The sequence below is a fragment of the Pinus tabuliformis genome, chromosome 5_2, assembly GCF_031772625.1.
Source record: "Pinus tabuliformis cultivar Carrire ecotype Pingquan chromosome 5_2, CPIR1, whole genome shotgun sequence".
In the NCBI taxonomy this organism is placed as follows: domain Eukaryota; kingdom Viridiplantae; phylum Streptophyta; class Pinopsida; order Pinales; family Pinaceae; genus Pinus; species Pinus tabuliformis.
Genome location: NC_142306.1, coordinates 720008700 through 720034408, shown reverse-complemented (window position 1 = coordinate 720034408; position 25709 = coordinate 720008700). Strand labels below are relative to the sequence as shown.

Here is a 25709-nt window from a genome sequence, read left to right as displayed (position 1 = left end):
TGTGTTGCTACAAACTACAAGTTCACATTCTATTTCAAGGCAATTTACTTACTCTCATGCAAAAAACTCTCTTATTTCTAGCAAACTTTGATATATTTAGCTTGGCACTTTTTAATAATCACTTATGCCTCATTGTTATGCTACATTTTTCTATCTTCAATATTGAATCATTGTGTACTGGGCAAGTTTATTTTCCAAAGAAATTGTTTACTTTTATGTCAAGCTAATTATCTTTCATTTTCTCAAGTTAAGGTTTCCTTTTGTAAAGCTATTGTGGGCATCAATCTTATTTTATTCACTTCAAGCATTGCAATCTACATTGAGAATTTACATGCATCAAACATCACTAAAATCGACCTCCAACTTAAGTTGGTTGTATAGACTTTAGGGACCCTCCACCCCTATTGACTCTTCACTGTAAGATCTGGATTTCCGGGCGAGGGTGAAGTCTGGGGATAGGAGTTCAATTGAAAGTTTTCTTTTGAATGCAACTAATAAAATAAACCAAGAGCACATCTATATCACATCTTTACCTTACTTGAAATTCAATTTTCCTACTTATGTTATATTAGATTTACTTGAGTCTTGTTTATATCACTTTATTTCAAGAGGCATTTATTATGCAAGTATTGTGAATTCTTTTACTTTTGCAACATTCAACTTTCTTGTACTTGGAAATTCTTTCATTGGTGCAACTCTATTTCAAAGTTATTTCATATATTTGTTGCTTTGATGATCATTTAAGCTCATGAATAATTGATGTCATTATCTTGTCATTTGGGCATTTACTTAAGTATTTTTTCCTTTATAGTTGCAAATTGTTGTTTACATGCTTATCTTCATCTAACATTTGATTTTGTAGGGTTGTCTATCATTATATCTTGATTTCATTTTTGAGCAAGCTATTGTTATTTACTTGAAGGCACTAGTCTATGCTTTGAATTTATCATTGAAATTGGCTTCTTTATTCATATGCTTGCTTAATTATGGAAACAAGTTCTTTTTGACAAATAATCCAAATTAATCTCAACTTAATATTTTAGAGACTTATATCACATAAACATTCATTGGGGACCACCCCCCTTAGCTAACCTAGGAGATAGCTTAAATGAAGAGAGTTAGGAATAGGTGATAGCCCCAACTCTTTGTTTTTGCCACCAACCACATCTTGTGGGGTTAAAGGCTTTTCTCACTAACTAGTAGGTGTAGGCGACAAACATAACAAGTCTTGTTGACCCTGTCGCCGACACCTACCTACAAGTCAGTGAAGAAAACCTTCAACCCCACAAGGTGTGGTTGGTGGCAGGGAACTCAAAGAAGGGGTTGTCACACTAATCCCGACTCTCTCTGTTTGAGCTATCTCCTAGGTTAGCAAAGGCGGGTGGCCGCTAATGAAAATTTAAGTTAAAAAAAGATGTGAGTTTCGAGGAGAATTGTTAGAGTTAAATAGATTATCTCTTTAAGATTTATAAGCAAAAAATTGATATGACCAATAAGCATCGTAAGATAAATATCAAATGCATAAACAACCAGTGCCTTCCAAGTATTTTCTCTTTAAGAAATGAAATTGTATTTTGCTTAAAATGAAGTGAAATGTTTTCAAATGGAAATTCAAAATAAACCTGAAAAGTGAAACACTAAATTGTTAGCACAGGATATTAGAAATGCTTTCAAGATGAATACGTCTACAAATCAAAGCATGGAAACTATCTTGCTCAAAATGATACAAAAATAACTCACATGTTACATCAAGATGACAACAAAGTATGTTACAAAAATAATCTACAAGAGGCTAGGCCAAAGAGTATGAAGTATGAACAAACTCTCCTCTTTGACTAGCCATGATTTAGCTCTTTGAAATAGCCAGATATTGATAAATGAAGTACAATACATAAAAAAATAAAATAAATAAATAAATAAATAAAAAATCCAAGTTTAATATTTTGATGCAAGAAATAAAAGCTTTAAGAAACTTGAAAGAATCCCTGCAAGACACAAATAAGATATAGATGAGACTTTGGAATTCAAAACATGCGGGTTCTCCTTGAATATTTTTCAAGAATGGGTTGATTCCTTCGAGAATTTCCCCTCATGCTTGAAAAGCTTGACCAAATAATGATTCATCTACGAAACTTCACCACAAATTATTAAATCGACATGAAATTAAATAAGTGCAGTGGAAAGAATTCCTAGAGATACATCTATTATCCACTAGAAGATTTCTTTTCCTAAAGCAAATAATTAATTCTTATGCTAATATGAGATAGTTGCATACTAACATAACTTGAAACAAGCATGAAAGAAATAATGACATAAGGAAATAAATAGAAGCATAACAACAAGTCAAGAATTTACCACACATGCAAGGAGAAGAACACCATCACGCTTTACCCCAAAGACTGTTGTATTATATTGCAAGTAGTGAATACAATCCCGCAGAGTTTCCTCAAGCACAATAACTCGTATTACATGAAACAATGTGAGAGCCAATGGCTCTATTATATAGAGAGTTGGGAGCAAATCCCAATGAAGAATGGCAATGACAAATGGCATTGGAGCCAATCCCGATGTAGAAGTAATTAAAAAAGTGGCATGAGGTGACAATCCCAAAGATAAATTCGAATTTGTTAAATGCAGCTCTAATGCTAAGTGTAAAAATCGAATTCTGGGAAGTGGACATCATTTTCTTCTTCCCTTATGTGCCAAATTCGAATTTTATGATAGAATGACAAGCGTATATGGGTGGTAACCCATGTGGAGACAATTTCCCACAAAAATCTCCACAAAATATTCTCCCAAACCCTCCTAGATGTGCATTAACTTCACAAATTCGAATTTCCAAGTAAGCAGCTTTCTCCTTTAATGCCAAAAATTCGATTTTATTTTAGCACACGTCATTTCCTTGATTTTAGGAGTACACATCAACTTGGGACTTCATTTTAATTCCCCCATAATTTTCCACCTCATTTCCACAACATTTAGCAAGTGTGGATATTTATTTTTCTTCATTTATTTAATTTCTGACTTAATTAATTCCCAGATTTCCCACTAAACCTAGAAAACGTGGGTTTTAAAGGTTCAAAACACATTTTTAACCCATCAAAGTGTGTCATAGTAGAAATTTGAGGGTGAGAGGTGCAAATTTCATTACTCGTACCCCATAAAAATTCTCTAAGCATCACTTATTACATGACAAATGCAATTTTATTAGCAATTTTCGCAGTGCAGAAAATCTAAAAAAATAAAAAATGACTAACTAGACCTAACCAAATTCCACAATTTTTTTTGTGTGATCTAGTATGGTAATATACATTGACTCTAGACACTCAGATGTGTTAGGGGCTCAATCTTCAAACCGCCACCCCGGATTTGGGGTCAAACGTGAGTGAAAAAACGCAAAAATTATCCGCCTCTGAAAAATAAAAGATAATTAACCAGATAAAAAAAACACTCCAAGGTGTACACGTTTGTTGATCGAGTCTCAACACCCTAGGCCTGTTAAAGATTCAAAAACTGATCATTACTAGTATCACTTATTACAATTCCCCGCAGGGTGTGGAATATGGGTACAAGAAAGATGATGAGAAGATAGAAGTAGAGTTAAAAAACTTTGTTGACTAATGGTATCTAATGGTACAAGTGTCCTATGTATCATTCTTGGGCATGGAGTCTTTATATAATCATCAGGTGCCACTCCAGTGGTCAACAGGTCCTACTTAAGGAGTGTGGACATATGGATGCCAAATCCCAATGAACCAATGACAAGTTCGACTCGAAGAATGGATGTTGTATATGGTGCTTGTAATGTGGCATGGAAAGTATTAAGGATGGTGTAGGGGATAATAAACACACTATCTCAATTTGGGTTTTCCAAATAATGCCCCTCCTATGACCCTAAGGCCTTAAGGGAAGTCCCACTGCACTAGGGTTGAAGATTAACCTCCCTGGTAAGGCGAGAGAACAAATTTACTGTCAAGATTAATCAATCTTCTACATCACCCCTTTATCCATACTAAATGCTAAAAACTAAGCACCTAATTGCAAAATTATCAAAGTACCTTTTGAATAGTTGCCCACCTTCATCCAAGTGGCGATGTCAGGTTGTGAGAGGTATGTTGCTAGTGCAAATGGCAGAGGCTCATGACATATCGTTGTCAAACAATGGCTGTCAAGGGCTGTTGTTTGGCTGGCTGGCTATCCGACTGACTGTCAAATGTAGGAGAAAAACTTTCCCCTATGGGGTTACCCATTTTGGTGGGTAACAAGTTCCATGTGCAAAGCTTAGCGACAATTTTAGGGATTTACGTGTAAGTTGTTAGAAGGGACTGGAGTTGGATGCTCTTGTTGATATTTAAAATTCTGCAATGGGATAATATGTTGATTTGGGGTAGCATCGGATGTGCTCTAGCCATGAAAATTGGTGGAGAGGCTAAAGCACATGAGATCTCCAACACCGAGAAATGGTTTGGGTAGATTCTAACTGGTTTGGGAGATATTAAAATAATTAATATTTTTAATGGAGTTCCTAAGTCTAAACTTAGGAAAATAAAATATTAATGGGTATTAATATAAAACTAGGTTAGAAGGTTCAAAAAGTCATGGATCAAGCCAAATCTAATCTTAGCCGTTGATTAGAGATTTAATTTCACCCATTGAAGGACCAACGGGAAAAGTATAAGAGCAGGCTTGAGGGTCAGTTGGAAGATACACCAGAGTGATCAGTTATTTGATTTGCTAGAGAGGGGTTGCTAAGTAAAATCGAATTGGTGATCAGTAGTGAGGGGTAGTGAGTACTGGACAGAGAGGCAGAGATAGTGTCGATAGACCAGCGCAGAGGCAAAGAGCGAGAAGTAGCAGCCAAAGCAGGCTATACAGAGCCCAACAGAGACAACGCAGAGGCCAGAGGGCCTGCGTCATCCACGCAGAAGGCAGCGGGGTTGACACAGAGGGTCTCAGAGGTTGTGCAGTGCCTTAGAGGGCTGACGCAGAGCAGTAGGAGGATGACGCAGGTCTTCGAAGTTGTTGGAGAGGGTTTCGTGGGACATGTTTTTTGAATACCTGTTTCTGAATAGAGAGGTATTACTATCGGTTGTTTTTCTCTGTTGGGTGAGCCAGTTTGGCACCCAGTTGTACTCAAGGAAACACTACATAATAATAAACCCTTAGAATAGTTACACCAGTTTTCCCGCATTGGGTTTTTCCGGGGGACGTTTGTCCAAAAATAACAGTGTCACTTGTGTGTTTGTTTTCTTTCAGTTGTTGATCTTTAGATGTGGAGACTGTATTGTGTTTATTTTGTTATTTATATGTTTTAAATAACTTGTTCAGAATAAACAAGTAGAAAAAATAAACCAGAAGAATACAGATTAAATTTCTAACAAGTAATACTTAGAAATTTCAACATGGTATCAGAGCGTGGTTGCAAATCACAAGAGAGTTGAAAGCATCAACTAAGCAGAGCATTTGCAACAAAATCAGCTGTCTCGAGTGACAGAAGCTGATCCTTCCAAAAGCGACAAAAGAAGGGTTTGACGCAAAGGGACTACGTCATCAGTCCAAGCCAAAGAGAGGCCAGCACAGAACACAATCTTATTTTTCATTGGAACTATTATATGTCCAAGGTTCAATATCGAAATCATTTTCGAAGTTTTCCCTGATTGTTTCAACAGAAAATTCAAAAATACCTTGACCTTATTAGAACGGGTTCAAGTCAAATAGCAGCCACGTTAAACATAAGGACTCAGCAATTGTCTACTGGGATAATGGATCTTCGACTCTCTGGATTTTTTCCCTAACTTCTTCCTCGATTTGTTCCTCATTTAGATGCTCATTCACTTCGTCATTTGGACGAAAATGGTCTTGTAGTGCTAGGATCTTGGATAGAAACAGGTGATGTTTTCGTAGGTAAATTAAGGCAGAGGCTGAGGAGGGTAGAAAGAGGCTCACGCAGAGCCACGCAGAGACCAGGAGGGTTGATGCAGTTGGCTGAGGGAGTTGTTTTTCCAGTGCCTGGATTGCACAGAGCCTAGAGGCTCAGTCCTTCAGTTGTTGGGGCATAGGAAGTTGTGGGCAGTTTGAGGGAGCAAAGCTGGTGGGGTACTGTGGGCAGAACAATATCTAAGAAGGCTAAACCAAGGTAGAGGGAGTTACTACCGAGGCGAATTTCTAGCCAAGGAATCCAGATCAGTGTTGCAAGTGCACAAAAGATCGGAGAGGTGCAACTTGACGATTGGCAAGAGGATTTCCGGAAGGGAAATCGTGACTTAGAGGGAGTCTAGCAGAGAACTTCCAGGCGGGAAGTAGAGAGACTCAGCAAGAGTCGAAGAGAGAACTTCCAGAGGGAAGTAGAGAGACTCGGAGGAGTCGATAGAAGAGCAGACACATGGCCATAAATGGGTTGAGGGATCAAGACAGGCTGGACGAGGCATCCAACTTTGTGGTCTGGAAGGCCAGGATCCTGTCCATTCCAGATAGACATCACATCAAGGTCTTCGCCTTGAGAACAACAATGATCCCAGTTGACCCGACTGATAATGAGAACTATGAGGAGGCAATGGCCAAGGCGAAATGCATCATTCTTGATGGGTCAAGGATCATGTAGTCCAACATATTGCCGAGAAGGAGACGACAAAGGAAATGTGGGACGCCTTGAAGAATTGTACCAGCATACTTCCCTACAGAGGAAGATGTTACTTGAGAATCAGTTGCGGTCATACCAGACGCAAAAGGGGGAGTAGATAGATCACTTCCTCGGTCGGTTGAAGGAGATCCAGGACCAAATGACTTCCCTAAGGGCCACGCCGGATGAGGAAATGTTGGTGAGCACCACACTTAACACAGTCTCCGAAGAGTGGGAGACATTTGTCCAAAGCATATTGGGCAAGGCGAATCTTCGAAATTGGTAAGAATTGTGGGCGGCTCTTCGCCAAAAGGAGATCAAGCGGTTGAGAAAAACAGGAAGTAGCAGCAAAGGAGTCTGGATCAAGAAGGAAGAGGAAGAGGATGCAACTCTGGCATCTGTGTGAAAGCAGGAGAAGAGGAAGAAAAATGACCTCTCCAAGGTCAAGTGCTTCAACTGTGGGGAACTGGGTCATTATGCAAACTAGTGTCCGAAGAAGAAGTCTAAGGGAGAGGCGTCTGACTCTAAGGAAGCGCCAACGAAGGCGGAGAAGGAGGTCGAGGAGGATGATGATTGTGCCATGAGTGCTCATGTACCTCTAGAGAAGAGGTGGGGAGACAACGAGTTGTAGTCAGGAAGACTACAGGCAATGAGTGGCAAGATCCTTGAGGTACCCAACCTCTTGGATTATACCCTGCTACAGGAGCCCCGAAGAGAGAGTAGCAAGACTGGCAGATGTCAGTAGAGACAGATGTGGATGAAGTGGCAGAGAGTGCTACAGTGGAGGAGTCCCTGGGCAGCGCGAGGCTAGCATGTTGCAGCAGTGCGAGAGGCACGAAGAGTGTTGCAACAACGTAGGATGGCACAGAGAGCTTTGCAGCAGTGCGAGATGTAGGGAGTTGTTGCAGCAGCGCAGAGGTCAGTAGAGGAAGCACTTGTTAGTGACAGAGAGAATTTCAGCATCGGTAGTGTTTCTATCCTGATAGGAATGTCAGTAGTTGGGTGGATCAATTACTTACTTCTCAGTAACTGAGTTGCAGTGCAGTAGCACAATGCAGCATGATGAGAGTGGGTTGAGTGCAGATGCGGTGTTGCGAGAAAGGACCAACAAAAACACAGATGCAGAGGGAGGTGTCGTATGGGTGAAGCAGTGGCAGTGGCAGAGGCATGGACAGCAGTACAGGATGCAACAGTGCAAAGGATGTTGGGCAGGGAGGACTAGCATTAGCATAGGTATTGATGTCATATAATCAGAGTGATGCTCACTGAGGAGTATTACTAGAGCACAATCTTCTCTAAGAGGGAGTGTTGATTTTGAGTAGCATCGGATGTGCTCTAGCCATGAAAATTGGTGGAGAGGCTAAAGCACATGAGATCTCCAAGACCCAGAAATGGTTTGGGCAGATTCTAACCGATTTGGGAGATATTAAAATAATTAATATTTTTAATGGAGTTCCTAAGTCTAAACTTAGGAAAAATAAAATATTAATGGGTATTAATATAAAGTTGGGTTAGAAGGTTCCAAAAGCCATGGATCAAACCAAATCTAATCTTAGCCGTTGATTAGAGGTTTAATCTCGCCCGTTGAAGGATCAACAAGAAAAGTATAAGAGGAGGCTTGAGGGTCAATTGGAAGATACACCAGAGTGATTGGTCATTCGATTTGCTAGAGTGGGGTTGCTAAGAAAAGTCGAATCAGTGATCAGAAGCAAGGGAAAGTGAGTACTGGACAGAGAGGTAGAGATAGTGTCGTGAGACCAACGCAGAGGCAGAGAGCGAGACACAGTAGCCAGAGCAGGCCACACAGAGCCCAGCAGAGACAACGCAGAGGCTAGAGGACCTGCGCCATCCACGCAGAAGGCAGCAGGCTGACGCAGAGGGTCCCAGAGGCTGCGCAGTGCCTCAGAGGGTTCTGAGGCTGACGCAGAGCAATAGGTGGTTGATGCAGTGCTTCAAAGTTGTTGGAGAGGGTTTCGTGGGATAGGTTTTCTGAATACCTGTTTTCGAATAGAGAGGTATTACTGCCGATTTTTTTTCTCTGTCCGGTGAGCCAGTTTGGCACCCAGTTGTACTCAAGGAAATACTACATACTAATAAACCCTCAGAATAGCTGCACCGGTTTTCCCGTTTTGGGTTTTTCCAGGGACGTTTGTCCAAAAATAACAGTGTCACTTGTGTGTTTGTTTTCTTTTAGTTGTTGATCTGTAGATGTTGAGACTATATTGTGTTTATTTCGTTATTTATATGTTTTAAATAACTTGTTCAGAATAAACAAGTAGAAAAAAATATACCAGAAGAATACAGATTAAATTTCTAATGGGTAATACTTAGAAATTTCAACATAATAGAGGTTCATCACACACCCTTACCCTGAAAAGGAGGTGCAATTACAATTGATAAAGCCACTGATAAATTATTGCACTTTATAGAAAGAAAAAAGAAAATGAAAGAGAGGAGAATCCCCTGAATTATGCTTTAAAATCTTCAGCTTTCGATGAAGATATATCTGATACTTTCTCAATGAGGTAATCAGAACTTGACATATTGAGAACAATTTGTGTAACAGTCTTCCCAGAGGCATAAAAACATAAATGATCTTAATGAACTTTTCTAAGTTGATATAGAAACAATTTTGCACTTCTAATAAAGTATAAAATTATATTCCTTTGCCTTCCAATTTCCAACACAATCTCAGTAACACATTATAAAAGACCATTTGAAGTGCAACTGCAGCATGATCAAGATTTATAGGGAAACAAGTATGAGCCGTAAGGATTTGAAAATTTCCTTACACTTCACTTAAAAAAGTATAAAATGCTATTCCCTTGCCTCCCAATTTACACGAATCTAGGTATCACATTTATAAAAGACCATTTCAAATGCAGTATAATCAAATACTTACAGGGCAACAAGTATGAGATGTAAGGATTTGAATATTTCCACTTCGATCAAGCAGTGGCTGACCAGTTTTTGGATTCCTCTTCACCATATCCTCAGCATTTCCATGGTCTGCAGTGACGATGAAAATACCTCCAACCTTTTCAACTGCATCAATTATCATCTGCATCATGGTGAAAATTTTATCTTAGAAACAAAAGTTTGAAAAAGATGTTGCAAGGAATTTAATCTAAGGAAACTCCACTTCATAGACAACCTCTGCAAATAAATCATTAAGCATCAAAAAGGTGAATCAAAGATCTGTCAGGAATTTGCCTAAATAACATTGTCTAACTTGAAACAATAAATAACAGATTGATTGTAGCTATGATTTTGTAGGAACTAAATCAACAAAGAGTTGGATAAATCTGAAATGATGATAGCCAAATTAAAACGTACAAGAGATGAAACAAATTCAATGAAACAATAATACCATGTAATAATTTGACTGCAAAAAAATCCATGACACACAACATCCTACAGGATACCACTGCAAAATTTTCTCCATCTGCATTCTCAAGAAATACATAGTTCGCCGTGTGTCTAGTTAGTAGAAATTATTAAATACAATTTCACATATATCCTACAGATTGCTAAGGAGAGTTTGGTATATAATTTGGATATCCTTCATTTCTGTGATCAAATTTGAGAAACCCAAAAATTTTATATGTATTTCAGTGCATTATTGAGTGAATTGACACAGTGTCCAAAATATGTGTCCCTTCGATTCTTAGCATCATGCCCTATAAACAATAAACAAAAGCGTAGTCTTTTCTTGCACAACATGAGGGGGAATCACCTAATTGGCATCTTGCATTGCAAAAAGCCTGCTCCTGGAAACATGTATCTTTTATCTTTCCAATAAGATAAGATTATTTTATTAGTGTCAAACGAATGACCACAATAGTAGGTCAATGGGACTAGAGGACACATCCAGTAAGAGTACAATGTGGGAGTGAAAATGTTACTCCTAGAAAAGCTAAATCTAATACAAAATATACATGTATATATATATATATATATATATATATATGCAAAATGAGGTAATGAAAAATGCAAACAATAGGACATCCGCATGAACATGTATAAAACCATAACAGTGGCCCGGTAAAGAGTCCATGGAGAGAGAGAGAGAGCTGAGCATGAGGTCCATGATGTCAATAATGCTAGAGTCTGATAACCAATGGCAAGGAGGGTGTTGAGAAATCTAGGGCAGCATAGTAGGGGCTTCTTATTAAATTGATTTCTCTTTTGCTTGACAGTTTTTTGTGATTGGTTCTTACTTCTTCTTCTTTGTTATTATATGTTTATCATCAAAAAAATTGCCAAAAGTTCAAAGACAACAAGGGAACACAAGATGTAGGCACTCAGCTAGAGCAAAACTCCTAAGGAGGGGAAAACCCAGTCAAACTCTTCCACTATAGATTCAAATTAGATTGAAAACCAAGACCCTTTTTACCAAAACATAAATTCCTTCCATCCAAAAAGTCAGCTTCCATGTATTAACTTCTTTCCTTCAAGTCAACGTGAGCCTAATCCTTCAATAATTTCAGCTTGCACTGCACTTCTGAAATAGGTCTATACCTTCGGCCCTATAGTTGCATTTGAGACAATTTTTGACTTCCAAGAATCTTTCCTTCCTTCGCTATATTAGTTTCTTCATAGACATGACAAAATACTTCCATTTAACCCCTTTGAATTCCTTTCTCGATGTCTGAATTGTAGATGATGATCTTCTTCCACAATAGGTCAAATCGTAGCCTATTAATAGTACTTTGAAGGTCCACTTGAAGCCGACTTTGAGGACTAGGTAGCTGATTTGGTGGAGGAGGAGAATATAGACAATTTATTTTTATTTTCCTGACATAAAGATCCCAAGGAGGGTTTAAATATAATAATGATGCCAATAAATTAAGACATAAACATATAAGCTTTCATTGGAGGCGCTTGACCTATTGACCAATGACCCAAGCATGAAACCAATGCTTTAAGTCAATTTTCTTTTATAATAATAAAAATTTCTGTTCTTTATACAATTATGAAGAACGACACTAATTACATTCTTCAATAGAGGGCAAGGGGGGCACTAGCTCACTGTCTGAGTATTCTAGAGATATTGGCGAATTTGGCTGCACGATACTAGGGGGAAGGGAGCGAGGAATACTCCTAACAACCAAAGCCGAAAGAAAAAAGCTTTGAATAAGTCTTTGGCTACTCCACTATGATTGGGAACACTAGCAAGTCTTTGACGATGATAAACAAATTTGAGAGATTCTTAACCAATGACGGTGAATTCATGGATAGAAAAATTGATTGGGATGCTTAGATGGTGTATTCGAAGTTGTTGACATGAGTAATAAAGATAAGATTCCAAAATGTTTGGCCATTATTACCCATGCTTTCAACCAAGGTACCTATAGCCAAATTTTCTTTTGGCAACGCCATTATAAATTCAGAGAATGCAAGTCAAAATCCTTGAAGGCCATTTGATGTTATGTATTACGTTATCCTAGGCCTATTATCATCGTCCATGCCTGGTCCCTATAGACACCACTCTTTAAGTCCTTTCATCTTGGATAGGATTGGACGACTTGGAATGGATATCTTGAAATACATGGTTTACAAGAGCCATTGGTTTTGTAGGGGTCATTGCACTATGTAGAGCCAGTGCAACCCATGTCTTGAGTGCACTTATCTTATCCACATGGTCATTTGTCATAGCGTCTATATGCATTTCTTTGGCCTTGGTGCAATACTCATTTTACATTCTCAACATGGCAATCTCACACTTCACAATGTTTCACATTTCCAAAGGCAGTTCACGTATCCCAAAGCACAGGCTCCCATGTCCAAAAATCGACAAGGACTAAAAATGTTTAGAATTATTGGTACTTGACATCCCATGTACAAATTTTGGCAAAATGTGAAGGCATCAAGCAAATATTACAATTTAAAGGTGTTCATACTCTCTCCTAGCCACATAGGGAGTAAAAACAGCCAAAAGTAGGTCATTCCTTAACATGCATGGACAAACCTTACATCAATGTAGTAAATCATGCTCCAGACAAAATCTAGATGCTAGAGTCCATCAATCAAGCAGAGCATTACCCATACAAACAAAAAATCAACCTCATTCCTAGCTCTCACATGGCAAGATTCAAGTTGGCCTAGAGGTATCTTAGGTCCAAATTGGGCAAGTGATAGCTCATTGGAATGATCATGGCATGGCTTACCTCCCTCGAGAAAAATGTTGGACAAAGTTGATAGGGAATTTTCTCTATAAGGAAGTTTTTGGAACTAGTCAAAATGCATGCAAACTGACATATGGGGGAAAAGGGTGGAAAATCAAGGTCCCTACTTGACATGAAGATACAACTTTTATATCAAAAGCTATGAAATTTTTCTTTAGAACAAAACCCATGTGTTAAACTCCTCAAATCAACAAGGGCGTGGACATCTACCAAATCACTCATCCATGCGGGGTGACATCTCATCCTAGCTATATGTATGAGTCAAATCTAGTCATTTGATAGTCAAATCTAGCCATTTGAAAGTCAAATATAGCCGTTGTTGGTCAAGTGAATGTTAAAGGTTGTCAAAAAGCTGAGGAACATTGATTTTTCAAGTCAACTGGGTGAAGGGCGTTGGATATCAACTGTCACTAAGCAAGTTGACCCCCTCTTGTGAGCAAATTGTAATGTAAAAAAATAATTTCTTATAAAATGACTTAATCTCCAAAATGTGGATGCCAAGTAAAATAATATTACTTTAGGAGATAGTCAAACTAGCCATTATCTAGCTAATATCTATCCATTACAAGAAGAATTATACAAGGCTAGATCCTCCTTCCATTAGTTGTTGCATTGTGAGATCATAATGCTATAATAAACACTATCATTTTTTAGTGCAAACGTTATTTTGTGGATTGATTTTTCTATTCTTCTTCTTCTTAGATTTTGTAGAGATCGTGCTTCATAAAATATTTGTAGGTACAATTCACACAAATATTCTTGGGTTGATCCATTGAAGAAATACAAGTCACATTGAAGGGAAGACTAGGGCACTAGTCATTTTTTTGTGTTGGTGATTGGGGTTATCAAATCCATTTCGTTGGACATACCCTTATCAGGGATTCCTTCAGTAAGGATAAAATCCCACTCAATGCATTAGTTGACCCAATGGTAGAAAGTATTTTAAGAGCAATCACTCTTAGTTGGATTTGGGGACTAGTACAATTACTTTAGGCTAGAGTGAGTGTGATAGTCTTTTCAAATGCAATCTTGTCTCCTAATCCAAATCATTGTTAGTTTTTGTAGGATCGGATGTGTTCTAGCCATGAAATTTAGTGGAGAGGCTAGAATACATGAGGTCTCCAAAGCCCAGAAATCGTTTCTTGAAATTCCATCTAGAAATGGCTTAATTAGATTATTAACCAATTTTTAAATATTTCCTAAGTCTAAACTTAGGGAATATGGTTAATTAATCATAATTAATTAAGTCAAGATGAGAATAGTCTAGAAACTCACACAGATCGACTTCAAGATGATCTTAGCCCTTGATTAAGATTTGATCTTGGCCATTGGAGTCTAAATAGAGGATTATAAGAAGTTGATGGGCACTTGAAGAATATAGGCCAGAAGTTCGATTTCCTTGACAGATCGATTTCTAGAGAGGAGCAGTAGTTGCCGGAGAGACAAAAATCAAAGTCGAAAGTGAGGGGCAAGAACAGTGAGGCTGGAGGAAGATTTCCAAATCCAGCGAGTGCATTTGCTGAGAGGCATAAGTACCACAATGAGGCTGACGCAAGGGGTGCGAATAAGTCTCTAGAGGGCAGTTCGATTTAGCTGGAGAGAAGTTGAGTTTCAATTTCGAAGGCCGAGAAAGGTTTCTAGAAGGTCAGAGAGAGTTTCTTAGCCAGTGGTAGACAAAACGGCTACAGGAGCAGCTTGTTCAAGCTGAGCGTGGCAGATATTGCGCTAGGGTGATGCATTCCAGCGTGGAGGAAATTTGGACAACTCACTTGGAGTTGCAGTCAGATCCAGAATTTGCATGCGGGGTGAGGAAAAATCCTCACTAGAATTTTGCCAATATTTTTCTCTATAGGATTTCAAGTTGGCCATCCAGATTATTGTACTCAGAATTTCTCACTGCTATATAATAATAAAAACCCTCAATTGCTGGACTGGTTTTCCCAAGTTGGGTTTTTCCGAGGACAATTGTCCAAAAATAAAGGTGTCAATTTTATTGTGTGTGTGTGCTAGAATTTTCTTAGTTTCAACTGCTATTATTTCTGCAGTCTTCAATTTGTGAATGTTGTAATGTGATTTATTTGATATTTTCCGTAGCAGATAATTTGTTAAATAATTAACAATTAGAAAAATAAATTCCAGTTACTGCAATAGGATTCCAGTTTTTGAATATTCACATGGTATCAGAGCGTGAGTGATCATCCAGGAAGCTCAGAAGTGAAGGAAAGAATTTCATTGCTCAGAGGGAGCAGTAGGCCAAAATTCTTAGAGGCAGGAGACAGGCAAGCCGAATCGATGGGGCAGGAATTCGATTTTTAGTTGCAGGGTTGCAGAAAAGCCAAGTTGCCTAGGTTAGTGATTCCAGCAGTCAGAGGGAGCAATTGCAACTCAGATTTTCGCCAAGCAGATTCCTTGGTCAGATGTAGAGGGTTTTTGCAGCAGCAAAACCAGTGTCAGGTGGAAGAGAAAAGCACACACAACAGAGGGAAAATTTCTCTTATGGAACTTTGAGCCTCAGAAGTTCAATCTTTCCAGGCAAATTTGCAGTAGCAGCTAGTAGATATGTGCATTCCAAAAGGGAGTGTGAGTAGCAAAGCAGCAACCAAGCAGAGGGAAAGAGGGATTTTTTGACAGATTCAGCGATGGCCATAGCAGGGCTTAGAGATCAAGATAGATTGAAGGGTTCCTCCAACTATGTCATCTAGAAGGCCAGGATGTTCTTAGTAGTTTTTAACTCTGTACAACAATTATCTGCAAACAAATTCTTAAAACATAAAATATACAATGGCGAGAACATAAAACAAATACACAGAGATTTTCCCCTGGATCCCAAAACCAGGACTAACAGATTGATTTTTCATTATATTCCTTTCAAGTTACAATACACATATATATACATGCCAAAACATTCATAAACCCCAATCCATTTAACCCTGGATTAGAACATAATCGTAGTTCCCTTGACCGGATCTACAAAATACCATGGGCAGAAAACCATCATGCCAAAACAATGTGCAAAACCCATGCGCGTGTGACTAGACGTGGAAAGAATATAACATACACCCAACATTCTCCCACTTGTTGTTTTCTTTTCCACACAAGGGGTCATAGGAGAGCTTAGTCATAGGTCCAGCCCTGCAACGCCCATTGTTTCTCTACACCAAGAAAACTTCTCAGCTCTCATAGACTTTTTCAATGCATCTACAACATTCTTCAAAGTGTCCACCTTTACTAGCAACACCTTTTTGTCCTCAACCATATCCCTCACAAAGTGATACTGAACATCCATATGCTTTGTCTTTGAATGATAAGCAGGGTTCTTTGCCAAGAAAATTTCACTTTAGCTATCACAGTCTATCCTTATAGCTCGTTGTACTAGCCTCAAACTGAACATAATCTTTGCAACAAAACTGCTTCCTTGCTTGCATGATTGGCTGCCATATATTCTGCCTTTGTAGTTGAAAGTGCCACTATAGATTATCTCTTGTTCATCCAAATTACAGCTTCAAATAGGTTAAACACATACCCACTTGTAGATCTTCTCCGATTCAGATCTCCAGCCCAATCTACATCAACAAAGCCATGGATGTCCAAAACTATGTCCAATCCTGGTCTTCCTTGGTAGTAGAGACCATAATCACTAGTGCCACGCAAATACCTGAAAACCCGCTTCGCTGTTGTCCAATGCTCCTTCCTTGGTTTTGACATAAACATGCTCAATACTCCCATTGCATGTGTAATATCTAGTCTCGTACAGACCATTGCATACATTAGACTACCAACTGCACTCACACATATGGAACACGTAACATGTCATCTTCCTCTTCTTATGTCTTGGGACACTATTCAACAAATAAATTTACACCTACAGGAATAGAAACCTTCATTGGTTTACTATCCTACATATTAAACCTATGCAATATTGTCTCGATATACTTCCTCTAGTTTAACTAGAGCTTCCTCTTTGTCCGATCTCATTTAATTTCCATGCCCAAAATATAGTTTGCAGCACCAAGATCCTTCATGTCGAATTTGGAGGACAATTGAGTCTTCAAATTCTAGATAATTTCTTTGTCAATTCCAATCAGCAACATATCATCCACATACAAGACCAAATAAATAACACGTGTTGGAATTTCTAAGTATTACCTGTTAAAAATTTAATCTGTATCCTTTTGGTTTATTTCTTCTACTTGTTAATTATGAAAAACTTATTTAAAGCATATAAATAACAAAAGAAACACAATACAGTCTCAACATCTACAGATCAACACTTGAAAGAAAACAGGCACACAAGTAACACCGTTATTTTTGGACAAATATCCCCAGAAAACCCATTGCGGGAAAACTGGTGCAACTATTCTGAGGGTTTATTATTATGCAGTATTTCCTTGAGTACAACTGGGTGCCAAACTAGCTAACCCAACAAACAAAAATAACTAGCAGCAATACCTCTCTATTCGGAAACAGGGATTTAGAAAACCTGTCCCACGAAACCCTCTCCAGCAACTCTGAAGCACTGCGTTGGCCCTTCTCGCCTCTGCATCATCCCCAAACCTTTCTGCGTCAGACCTTTGAGGCACCACGCAACCTTTGGGACCCTCTGCGTCACTCTAGCTGCTCTCTGCGTGGATGACGCAGTCCCTCTGGCCTCTGTGTTGTCTCTGTTGGGCTCTGCGTGGCCTGCTCTAGCTACTACTTCTCGGTCTCTGCCTTTGCGCTGGTCTCTCGACACTGTCTCTGCCTCTCTGTCTAGTACTCACTCCCCTCGCTGTTGATCACTGATTCGACTTTGCTTAGCAACCCCACTCTAGCAAATCGAATGACTGATCACTCTGGTGTATCTTCCGACTAACCCTCAAGCCTCCTCTTATACTTTTCTCGTTGGTCCTTCAGAGACCGAGATTACATCTCTAATCAATGGCTAAGATTAGGTTTGGCTTGATCCATGACTTTTGAAACCTTCTAACCAGTTTTATATTAATACCCATTAATATTTTATTTTCCTAATTTTAGACTTAGGAACTCCATTAAAAATATCAATTATTTTAATATCTCCCAAACCGGTTAGAATCCGCCCAAACCATTTCTAGGTCTTGGAGATCTCATGTGCTTTAGACTCCCTACCAATTTTCATAGCTAGAGGACATCTGATTCTACCTCAAATCAACACTCCCTCTTAGCGAGGATTGTGCTCTAGTAATACTCCTCACTAAGCATCACTTTGATTACCTGGCCCCTGTACCTGTGCTGATGCTAGGCCTCCCCGCCTCACATCCTCTGCACTGCTGCATCTTGTACTGCTGCCCATGGCCCTGCCACTGCCACTGCTACATCCGTACGACAACTCCCTCTGCATCCGTGCTACTGTTGGTCCATCCTCCCAACATTGCATCCGTACGGCAGCTCCCTCTGCATCCGTGCTGTTGCTGGTCCATCCTCCCAACACTGCATCCCCCTCTCATCATGTTTCATCGTACTATTGCATACTGCTACTGTAATTCAACTCAGTTACTGAGAAGTAAGTAACTGATCCACACAACATCTGACATCCCTGTTAGGCTAGAAACACCCCCGACGTTGAAGCTCCCTTTGCCGCTAACAAGTGCTCCCTTTACTGACCTCTACGCTGCTGCAACAACTCCCTACATCTCGCACCGTTGCACACCTCTCTGTGCCATCCTGCACTAGTGCAACACTCTTCGTGCCTCTCACACTGTTGCAACCTGCTAGCCTCGCGCTACCCGGGGACTCCTACACTGTAGCACTCTCTATCGCTTCATCCACACCCGTTTCTATCGACATCCGCCAGTCCTGCTACTCTCGCTTTGGGGCTCTCGTAGTAAGGTATAATCCAATAGGTTGGGTACCTCAAGGATCCTGCCCCTCATCGCCTGTAGTCCTCCTGAATACAGCGCGATGTCTCCCCACCTCTTCTCTAGAGGTACATGAGCACTCATGGCACAACCGTCATCACCCTCGACTTCCTTCTCCGCCTTCGCTAGCGCTGCCTTGGAGTCAGACGCCTCTCCCTTGTTCTTCTTCCTCGGACATTGGTTCGCATAATGACCCAGTTCCCCACAGTGGAAACACTTGACCTTGGAGAGGTCCTTCTTCTTCCTCTTCTCCTGCTTTCCCGCAGATGCCAAAGTTGCATCCTCTTCCTCTTCCTTCTTGATCCGGACTCCTTTGCTGCTACTTCCCACCTTGCTCAACCGCCTAATCTCCTCTTGACGAAGAGCCGCCCACAATTCTTCCCAATCTAGAAGATCTGCCCTGCCCAGTATGCTCTGGACAAATGTCTCCCACTCCTCGGAGACTACGTTAAGTGTCGTCCTTACCATCATCTCTTCAACCAGTGTGGCTCCTATGGAAGTCAATTGGTACCGGATCTCCTTCAACCGATCGAGCATGTGATCTATCTCCTCCCCCTTCGGCATCTAGTATGACCATAGCTGATTCTCAAGTAACATATTCCTCTGCATGGAAGTACGTTGTTACAACATCTTCAAGGTGTCCCACATTTCCTTTGCTGTCTCCTTCTCGATAATATGTTGGACCACATGATCCTTGACCCCATCAAGGATAATGCATTTTGCCTTGGTCATTGCCTCCTCGTACTTCTCATTAGCTACCGGGTCAATTGGGATAGCCATTGTTCTCAAGGCGAAGGCCTTTGATTCGATAACTATCTAGAATGGACAAGATTCTGGCCTTCCAAACCACAAAGTTGGATGCCCCATCCAGCCTGTCCTAATCTCTCATTCCATTCACGGCCATCTCTCTGCTCTTCTATCGACTCTGTTGATTTGGGGTAGCATCAGATGTGCTCTAGCCACGAAATTTGGTGGAGAGGTTGGGGCACATGAGATCTCCAATACCCATAAAGGGTTTAGGCAGATTCTAAACAGTTTAAGAAATATTAAAATAATTAATATTTTTAATGGAGTCCCTAAGTCTAAACTTAGGGAAATTAAAATATTAATGTGAATTAATATAAAACTGTGTTAGAATGGTCCAAAAGACATGGATCAAGCCAGATCTAATCTTAACCGTCGATTAGGGACTTAATCTCAACAGTGGATGTGTCAACGAGAAAAGTATAAGAGGAGGCTTGAGGGTCACTTGGAGAACACATCAGATGATCAGTGATTCTATTCTCTAGAGCGGGGTTTGCTAAGAGAGATAGAATCAGTGATTGGAGTTGCAACTAAGGGGCATTGAGTATAGAGAGACAGAGAGGCAGAGATAGTGTCGGGAGATCAGCGCAAGAGCCAAAGAGAGTGACGCAGTAGCAGCCAGGGCTCACACAGGGCCACGCAGAGGCAGCCAAGAGCTGCATGATGCTTTAGAGAGGCCAACGTAGCTGACACAGAAGGCCAGAAGGCTGACAAAGGGCCTCCTGAGGCTGACGCAAGCCCATTCAGGGTGACGTAGAGCCAGTGCTGAGCAGAGAGAGGCTGACGCAGTCCACAAAGGCAGACGATGGGGTTTCTAGGGCAGATTGGAGCTAAGGAGCTGCCAGAAGGGTTGTCTAGGGTTTCAACCCAAACATTTGTCTCAGACTGAGAGGTACTACTGCCAAGGAAATTCTCTGCTGGGTAAGCCGGATTTGGCATCCAAATTTACTCTGAAATTTCTTAATAAGAAAACCCTCAGATAGCTGCACGGTTTTCCCGCATTAGGTTTTTCCGAGGACATTGGTACAAAAATAACGGTGTCATTTTGTGTGCTTGTATCTGTTTCCTTCAGTTGATGATCTATAATATGTTGAGCATCCACTAGTGTTTATTTTCAATATTTACATTGTAGATAACTTGTTAAGTAACGGAACAAGTAGGTAGGAATAAATCAGTAAAGTGCATGGAAGGTTTCCAACTGGTAGACATAGAAACTTCAACATGGTATCAAAGCATGGTTGCAGATCACAAGAGAACTGAGGACATTAGCCGAGCGGAGCAATAGCAGCAGAAAACAGTTGTCCCGAGTGACAGAAGCTGTTTCTAGCAGAGCAACAACAAGGGCAGGCTGATGCAGTGCCTGTGTCATCAAGGGTGAGCCAGGTAGAGGCGGCGCATAAGCTAAGGGAGGCAAAGGGAGACTCATGTAGAGCCACGCAAAAGCTAGGAGGGTTGACGCAGTTGGCTGAGGAGGCCGGGTTGCTGGTGCTGGGACTGCGCAGAGCTTAGGAGCTCTCACCTTCACGTTGCTGGGGTTTAGGAGGCTGTGGGAAAGTTGCAGAGTGGAGCTGGTGAGGTACTGTAGTCAGAACAGTACCTGACAGGGCAAGGCCAAGAGGACGGAGTTGCTACCGAGGATTTCTAGCCGAGAAATCCGGATCAGTGGTGTGGTTGCACATACGATCAGAGTAGGGGGCATCTCGACATCGGTAGAAGGATTTCCAGGAGGGAAATCGAGACTCAAAGGGAGTCTCATCGAGAACTTCGAGGAGGGAAGTAGAAGAGCATCATGGCACTACACGGAGTAAGAGACCAGGACAAGCTGGACGGAATGTCAAACTTCACAGTCTAGAAGGCCAGAATCTTATCCGTACTTGACAGAAATCGTGTCAAGCACTTCGCCTTGAAGACAATATCTATCCCAGTCGACCCAGCTGAGAATGACAAGTACGAGGAGGCAATGGCGAGGGTCAAGAACATCATCTTTGACGGGGTCAAGGACCATGTAGTACCACACATTACCGAGAAGAAAACGGCAAATGAGATGTGGGAGGCCCTAAAGAAATTGTACCAACATACTTTTGTGCAGAGAAGAATGTTACTAGAAAATAAGTTGAGGTCATATCAGATGAAGGGAGAACCGATTGACACCTTCCTCGAAGGACTAAATGAGATCCGAGATCAGTTAACTGTCGTTGAAGCCACGCCGGATCAGGAATTGATGGTGAGGACAACCCTGAATACAGTGTCAGAAGACTAGGAGGTATTTGTCCAAAGTATACTGGGCAGAGGGACACTTCCACCTTGGGATGAGAAGTGGGCGGCTCTTTGCCAAGAAGAGATCAGACGGCAGTCAAAGGCAGGAAACAACAATAAGGGGATCAGAGTCAAAGAGGAGGAAGATGTTGCCCTAGCATCTGAGGGAAAGCAAGAAAAGCGGAAGAAGAAGGATCTCTCCAAGATCAAGTGCTTCCACTGTGGGGAGTTGGGTCATTATGCGACCCAATGTCCAAGGAAGAAGAGTAAGGGAGAGTCTTCCGAGACTAAGGCAGCACCAACAAGGGCAGAGAAGGAAGTTTTGACAGACGATGACTGTGCCATGAGTGCACACGCACCACTTGAGCGGAAGTGGGGAGACATCGAGCTGTAGTCAGGCGGACTATAGGCGATGAAGGGCAGGATCCTCGAGGTACCCAGCCTCTTGGATTAGACCTTGCTACGAGAGCCCCAAAGAGGAGTAGCAGGACTGGCTGGAGTGGGTAGAGGCGGATGAGGATGAAGCAACAAAGAGAGCTACAGTGCAGGAGTCTGGAGACAGCGCGAGGCAAGAACGCTGCAGCAGTGCGAGATGCAGGGAGTTGTTGCAGCAGCGCAAAGGTCAGAGAGTGAACACTTGTCAGCGGTAGAGGGAGCTTCAGCATCAGGAGGGTCTCTAGCACAACAGGGAGGTCAGAGTTGGGAGATCAATTACTTACTTCTCAGTAACTGAGTTGCAGTGCAACAGTGGGCAACACAAATCAACATGATGAGAGGAGTTGCAGTGCGGATGCAGTGTTGGGAGAAAGGACCAGCAGCAGCAGAGATGCACAGGAAGTTGCAGTACGGATGCAACAATGGCAGTGGCAGGGCCATGGGTAGCAGTACAGGATGCAAAAATGCAGAGGATGTTGGGCAGCAGGCGTAGCATAAGCACAGGGACCAATGTCAGATGATACTGAGTGAGGAGTATTGCTAGAGCACAGTCCTCGCTAAGAGGGCGTGTTGATTTGGGGTAGCATCGGATGTGCTCTAGCCACAAAATTTGGTTAAGAGGTTCGGGCACATGAGATCTCCAATACCAAGAATGGGTTTGGGCAGATTCTAAACAGTTTGATAAATATTAAAATAATTAATATTTTTAATGGGGTCCCTAAGTCTAAACTCAGGGAAATTAAAATATTAATGTGAATTAATATAAAACTGTGTTAGAATGGTCCAAAACACATGGATCAAGCCAGATCTAATCTTAGTCGTCGATTAGGGACCTAATCTCAGTCGTTGATGTGTCAACGAGAAAAGTATAAGCGAAGGCTTGAGGGTCACTTGGAGAACACACCAAATGATCAATCATTCTATTTTCTAGAGCAGTGTTTGCTAAGAGAGATCGAATCAGTGATCATAGTTGTAGCTGAGGGGCATTGAGTACAGAGAGGCAGAGAGGCAGAGGTAGTTCTAGGAGATCAGCGCAGGAGCCAGAGAGAGTCACGTAGTAGCAGCCAGGGCTCACGCAGGGCCACGCAGCAATAGCCAGGAGCTGCACAATGCTTCAGAGAGGCCAGCGTAGCTGACACAAAGGGCTAGAAGGCTGACACAGTGCCTCTTGAGGCTGACGCAGGCCCATTCATGGTGACGCAGGGCTAGCGCTGGGTAGAGAGAGGTTGACGCAGTCCAGAAAGGCAGACGCTGGGGTTTCTAGGGCAAATTGGAGCTAAGGAGCTGCTGGAAGGGTTGTCTAGGGTTTCAGCCAAGACATTTGTCTCAGCCTGAGAAGTACTACTGCCAAGGAAATTCTCTATTGGGTAAGTTGGATTTGGCACCCAGATTTTACTCTGAAATTGCTTAATAAGAAAACCCTCGAATAGTTGCACTGGTTTTCCCGCATTGGGTTTTTCCAGGGACATTGGTCCAAAAATAACGGTGTCATTTTGTGGCTTGTATCTGTTTCCTTCAGTTGATGATCTGTAATATGTTGGGCATGCACTAGTGTTTATTTTCAGTATTTACATTGTAAATAACTTGTTAATTAACAGAATAAGTAGGTAGGAATAAATCAGTAACGTGCATGGAGGGTTTCTAATTGGTAAACTTAGAAACTTCAACATGGTATCAAAGCGTGGTTGCAGATCATAGGAGAACTGAGGACATCAACTGAGCGGAGCAATAGCAACGAAAAACAACTGTCTCGAGTGACAAAAGCTGTTTTTAGCAGAGAAGCAACAAGGGAAGGGTGACGCAGTGCCTGCGTCATCAAGGGTGATCCAGGTAGAGGCAATGCAAAGCCTAAGGGAGGCAAAGGGAGACTCACGCAGAGCCACACAGAAGCTAGGAGGGCTAACACAGTTCGCTGAGGAGGTCAAGTTGCTAGTGCGGGATTGCGTGGAGCCTAGGAGCTCTCACCTTCACGTTGCTGGGGTTTAGGAGGCTGTGGGAAAGCTGCAGAGTGGAGCTGGTGAGGTACTGTAGTCAGAACAGTACCTGACAGGGCAAGGCCAAGAGGAGGGAGTTGTAATCGAGGGTTTCTAGCCGAGAAATCCGGATCAGTAGTCTGGTTGCAGAGACGATCAGAGTAGGGGGCATCTCGACATCGGTAGAAGGATTTCCAGGAGGGAAATCGAGACTTAGAAGGAGTCTCATCGAGAACTTCGAGGAGGGAAGTAGAAGAGCATCATGGTACTACACGGAGTAAGAGACCAGGATAGGCTGGACGGAGTGTCAAACTTCGCAATCTGGGAGGCCATAATCTTATCTGTACTTGACAGAAATCGTGTCAAGCACTTCGCCTTGAAGACGATATCTATCCCAATCGACCCAGCTGAGAACGACAAATACTAGGAGGCAATCCACTGATCTTGGTCCACCAACAGATCCTCCATATTGAGCTTCCACAACTCAAAACTCTAACCATTAAATTTCTTGATCTCTATATTTCCACTACTCGTCATCTTCTTTCACTGCATGAATCGGTCCCATATATCTCCCACTAAATAGGGTCTACCACAAGCCTGAGCAAAACCCCATAGCAGTAAAGGCGTCCCCTTGAAGTCGAAACAACTCTGATACCACATGTAGGTTTTAACCTTGTACAACAATTACCTGTAAATGAATTCTTAAAACAGAAAATATACAATGGCGAGAACAAAAAACAAATACACAGAGATTTTTCCCTACATCCCAAAACCGGGACTACCAGATTGATTTTTCATTATATTCCTTTCAATGTTACAATGCACATATATATACATGCCGAAGCATTCATAAACCCCAATCCATTTAACCCTGGATTAGAACATAGCCATAGTTCCCTTGACTGGATTTACAAAATATCATGTGCAGAAAACCATCATGCCAAAACCATGTGTGTGTGACTAGTCGTGGAGAGAATATAACACACACCCAACATTTTTCCTGTTGGATGAATATGGCCTGAAGCTCTACATAGATAGTGTTGCGGCAATTCCCTAGGATGCGGATAAGCTAAAAGAATATAGGAAGGAAATGGTGAAGGCGAAGCGATTGATCCTGGATGGAGTCCAGGACCATATAGTCTCACACATAGCTGGCAAGGATACTACCAAAGAGATGTGGGATGCTCTCTCCACGCTAGAACACAACATCTCCGAGCAGCAGAAGATGTTCCTGGAAGAAATGTTGAAATGCATCAAGATGCAGAAGGGGGAACGCATAGATCCCTTCCTCACCAGGATTCAGGAGGTTCGAGACCAACTTGCAGCTATTGGGGTAGCGCCTCAACCAATAGAGCTAGTGAGATTGGCACTAAACAATGTCTCGGAGTGGCAAGTTTTTTTCCAACGTATATTGTGCAGAGACAAGCTACCAGAATGGGACAGGATGTGGTCCGACTTGCAGCAAGAGGAGTTGAGGCGACCTTTGTTAAAGAGCTCCATTCGTAGTAGTAGTAGCAGCGGATCGAAGGTGGTGAAGGAGGAGGATAATGTAGCCCTCGCA

General features: G+C 41.5%; 1 protein-coding gene across 1 annotated transcript in view; it reads right to left on the bottom strand.

The window, feature by feature from the left end:
* The window catches only part of LOC149161211 (2,3-bisphosphoglycerate-independent phosphoglycerate mutase-like), a 353348-nt gene that overhangs the window by 64858 nt on the left and 262781 nt on the right, over positions 1 to 25709 (bottom strand). Inside the window, exon 7 of the mRNA XM_089434807.1 lies at positions 9522 to 9680. Within this exon, the coding sequence (XP_089290933.1) occupies positions 9522 to 9680 (159 nt within the window). The remainder of the gene's footprint in view (positions 1 to 9521; positions 9681 to 25709) is intronic.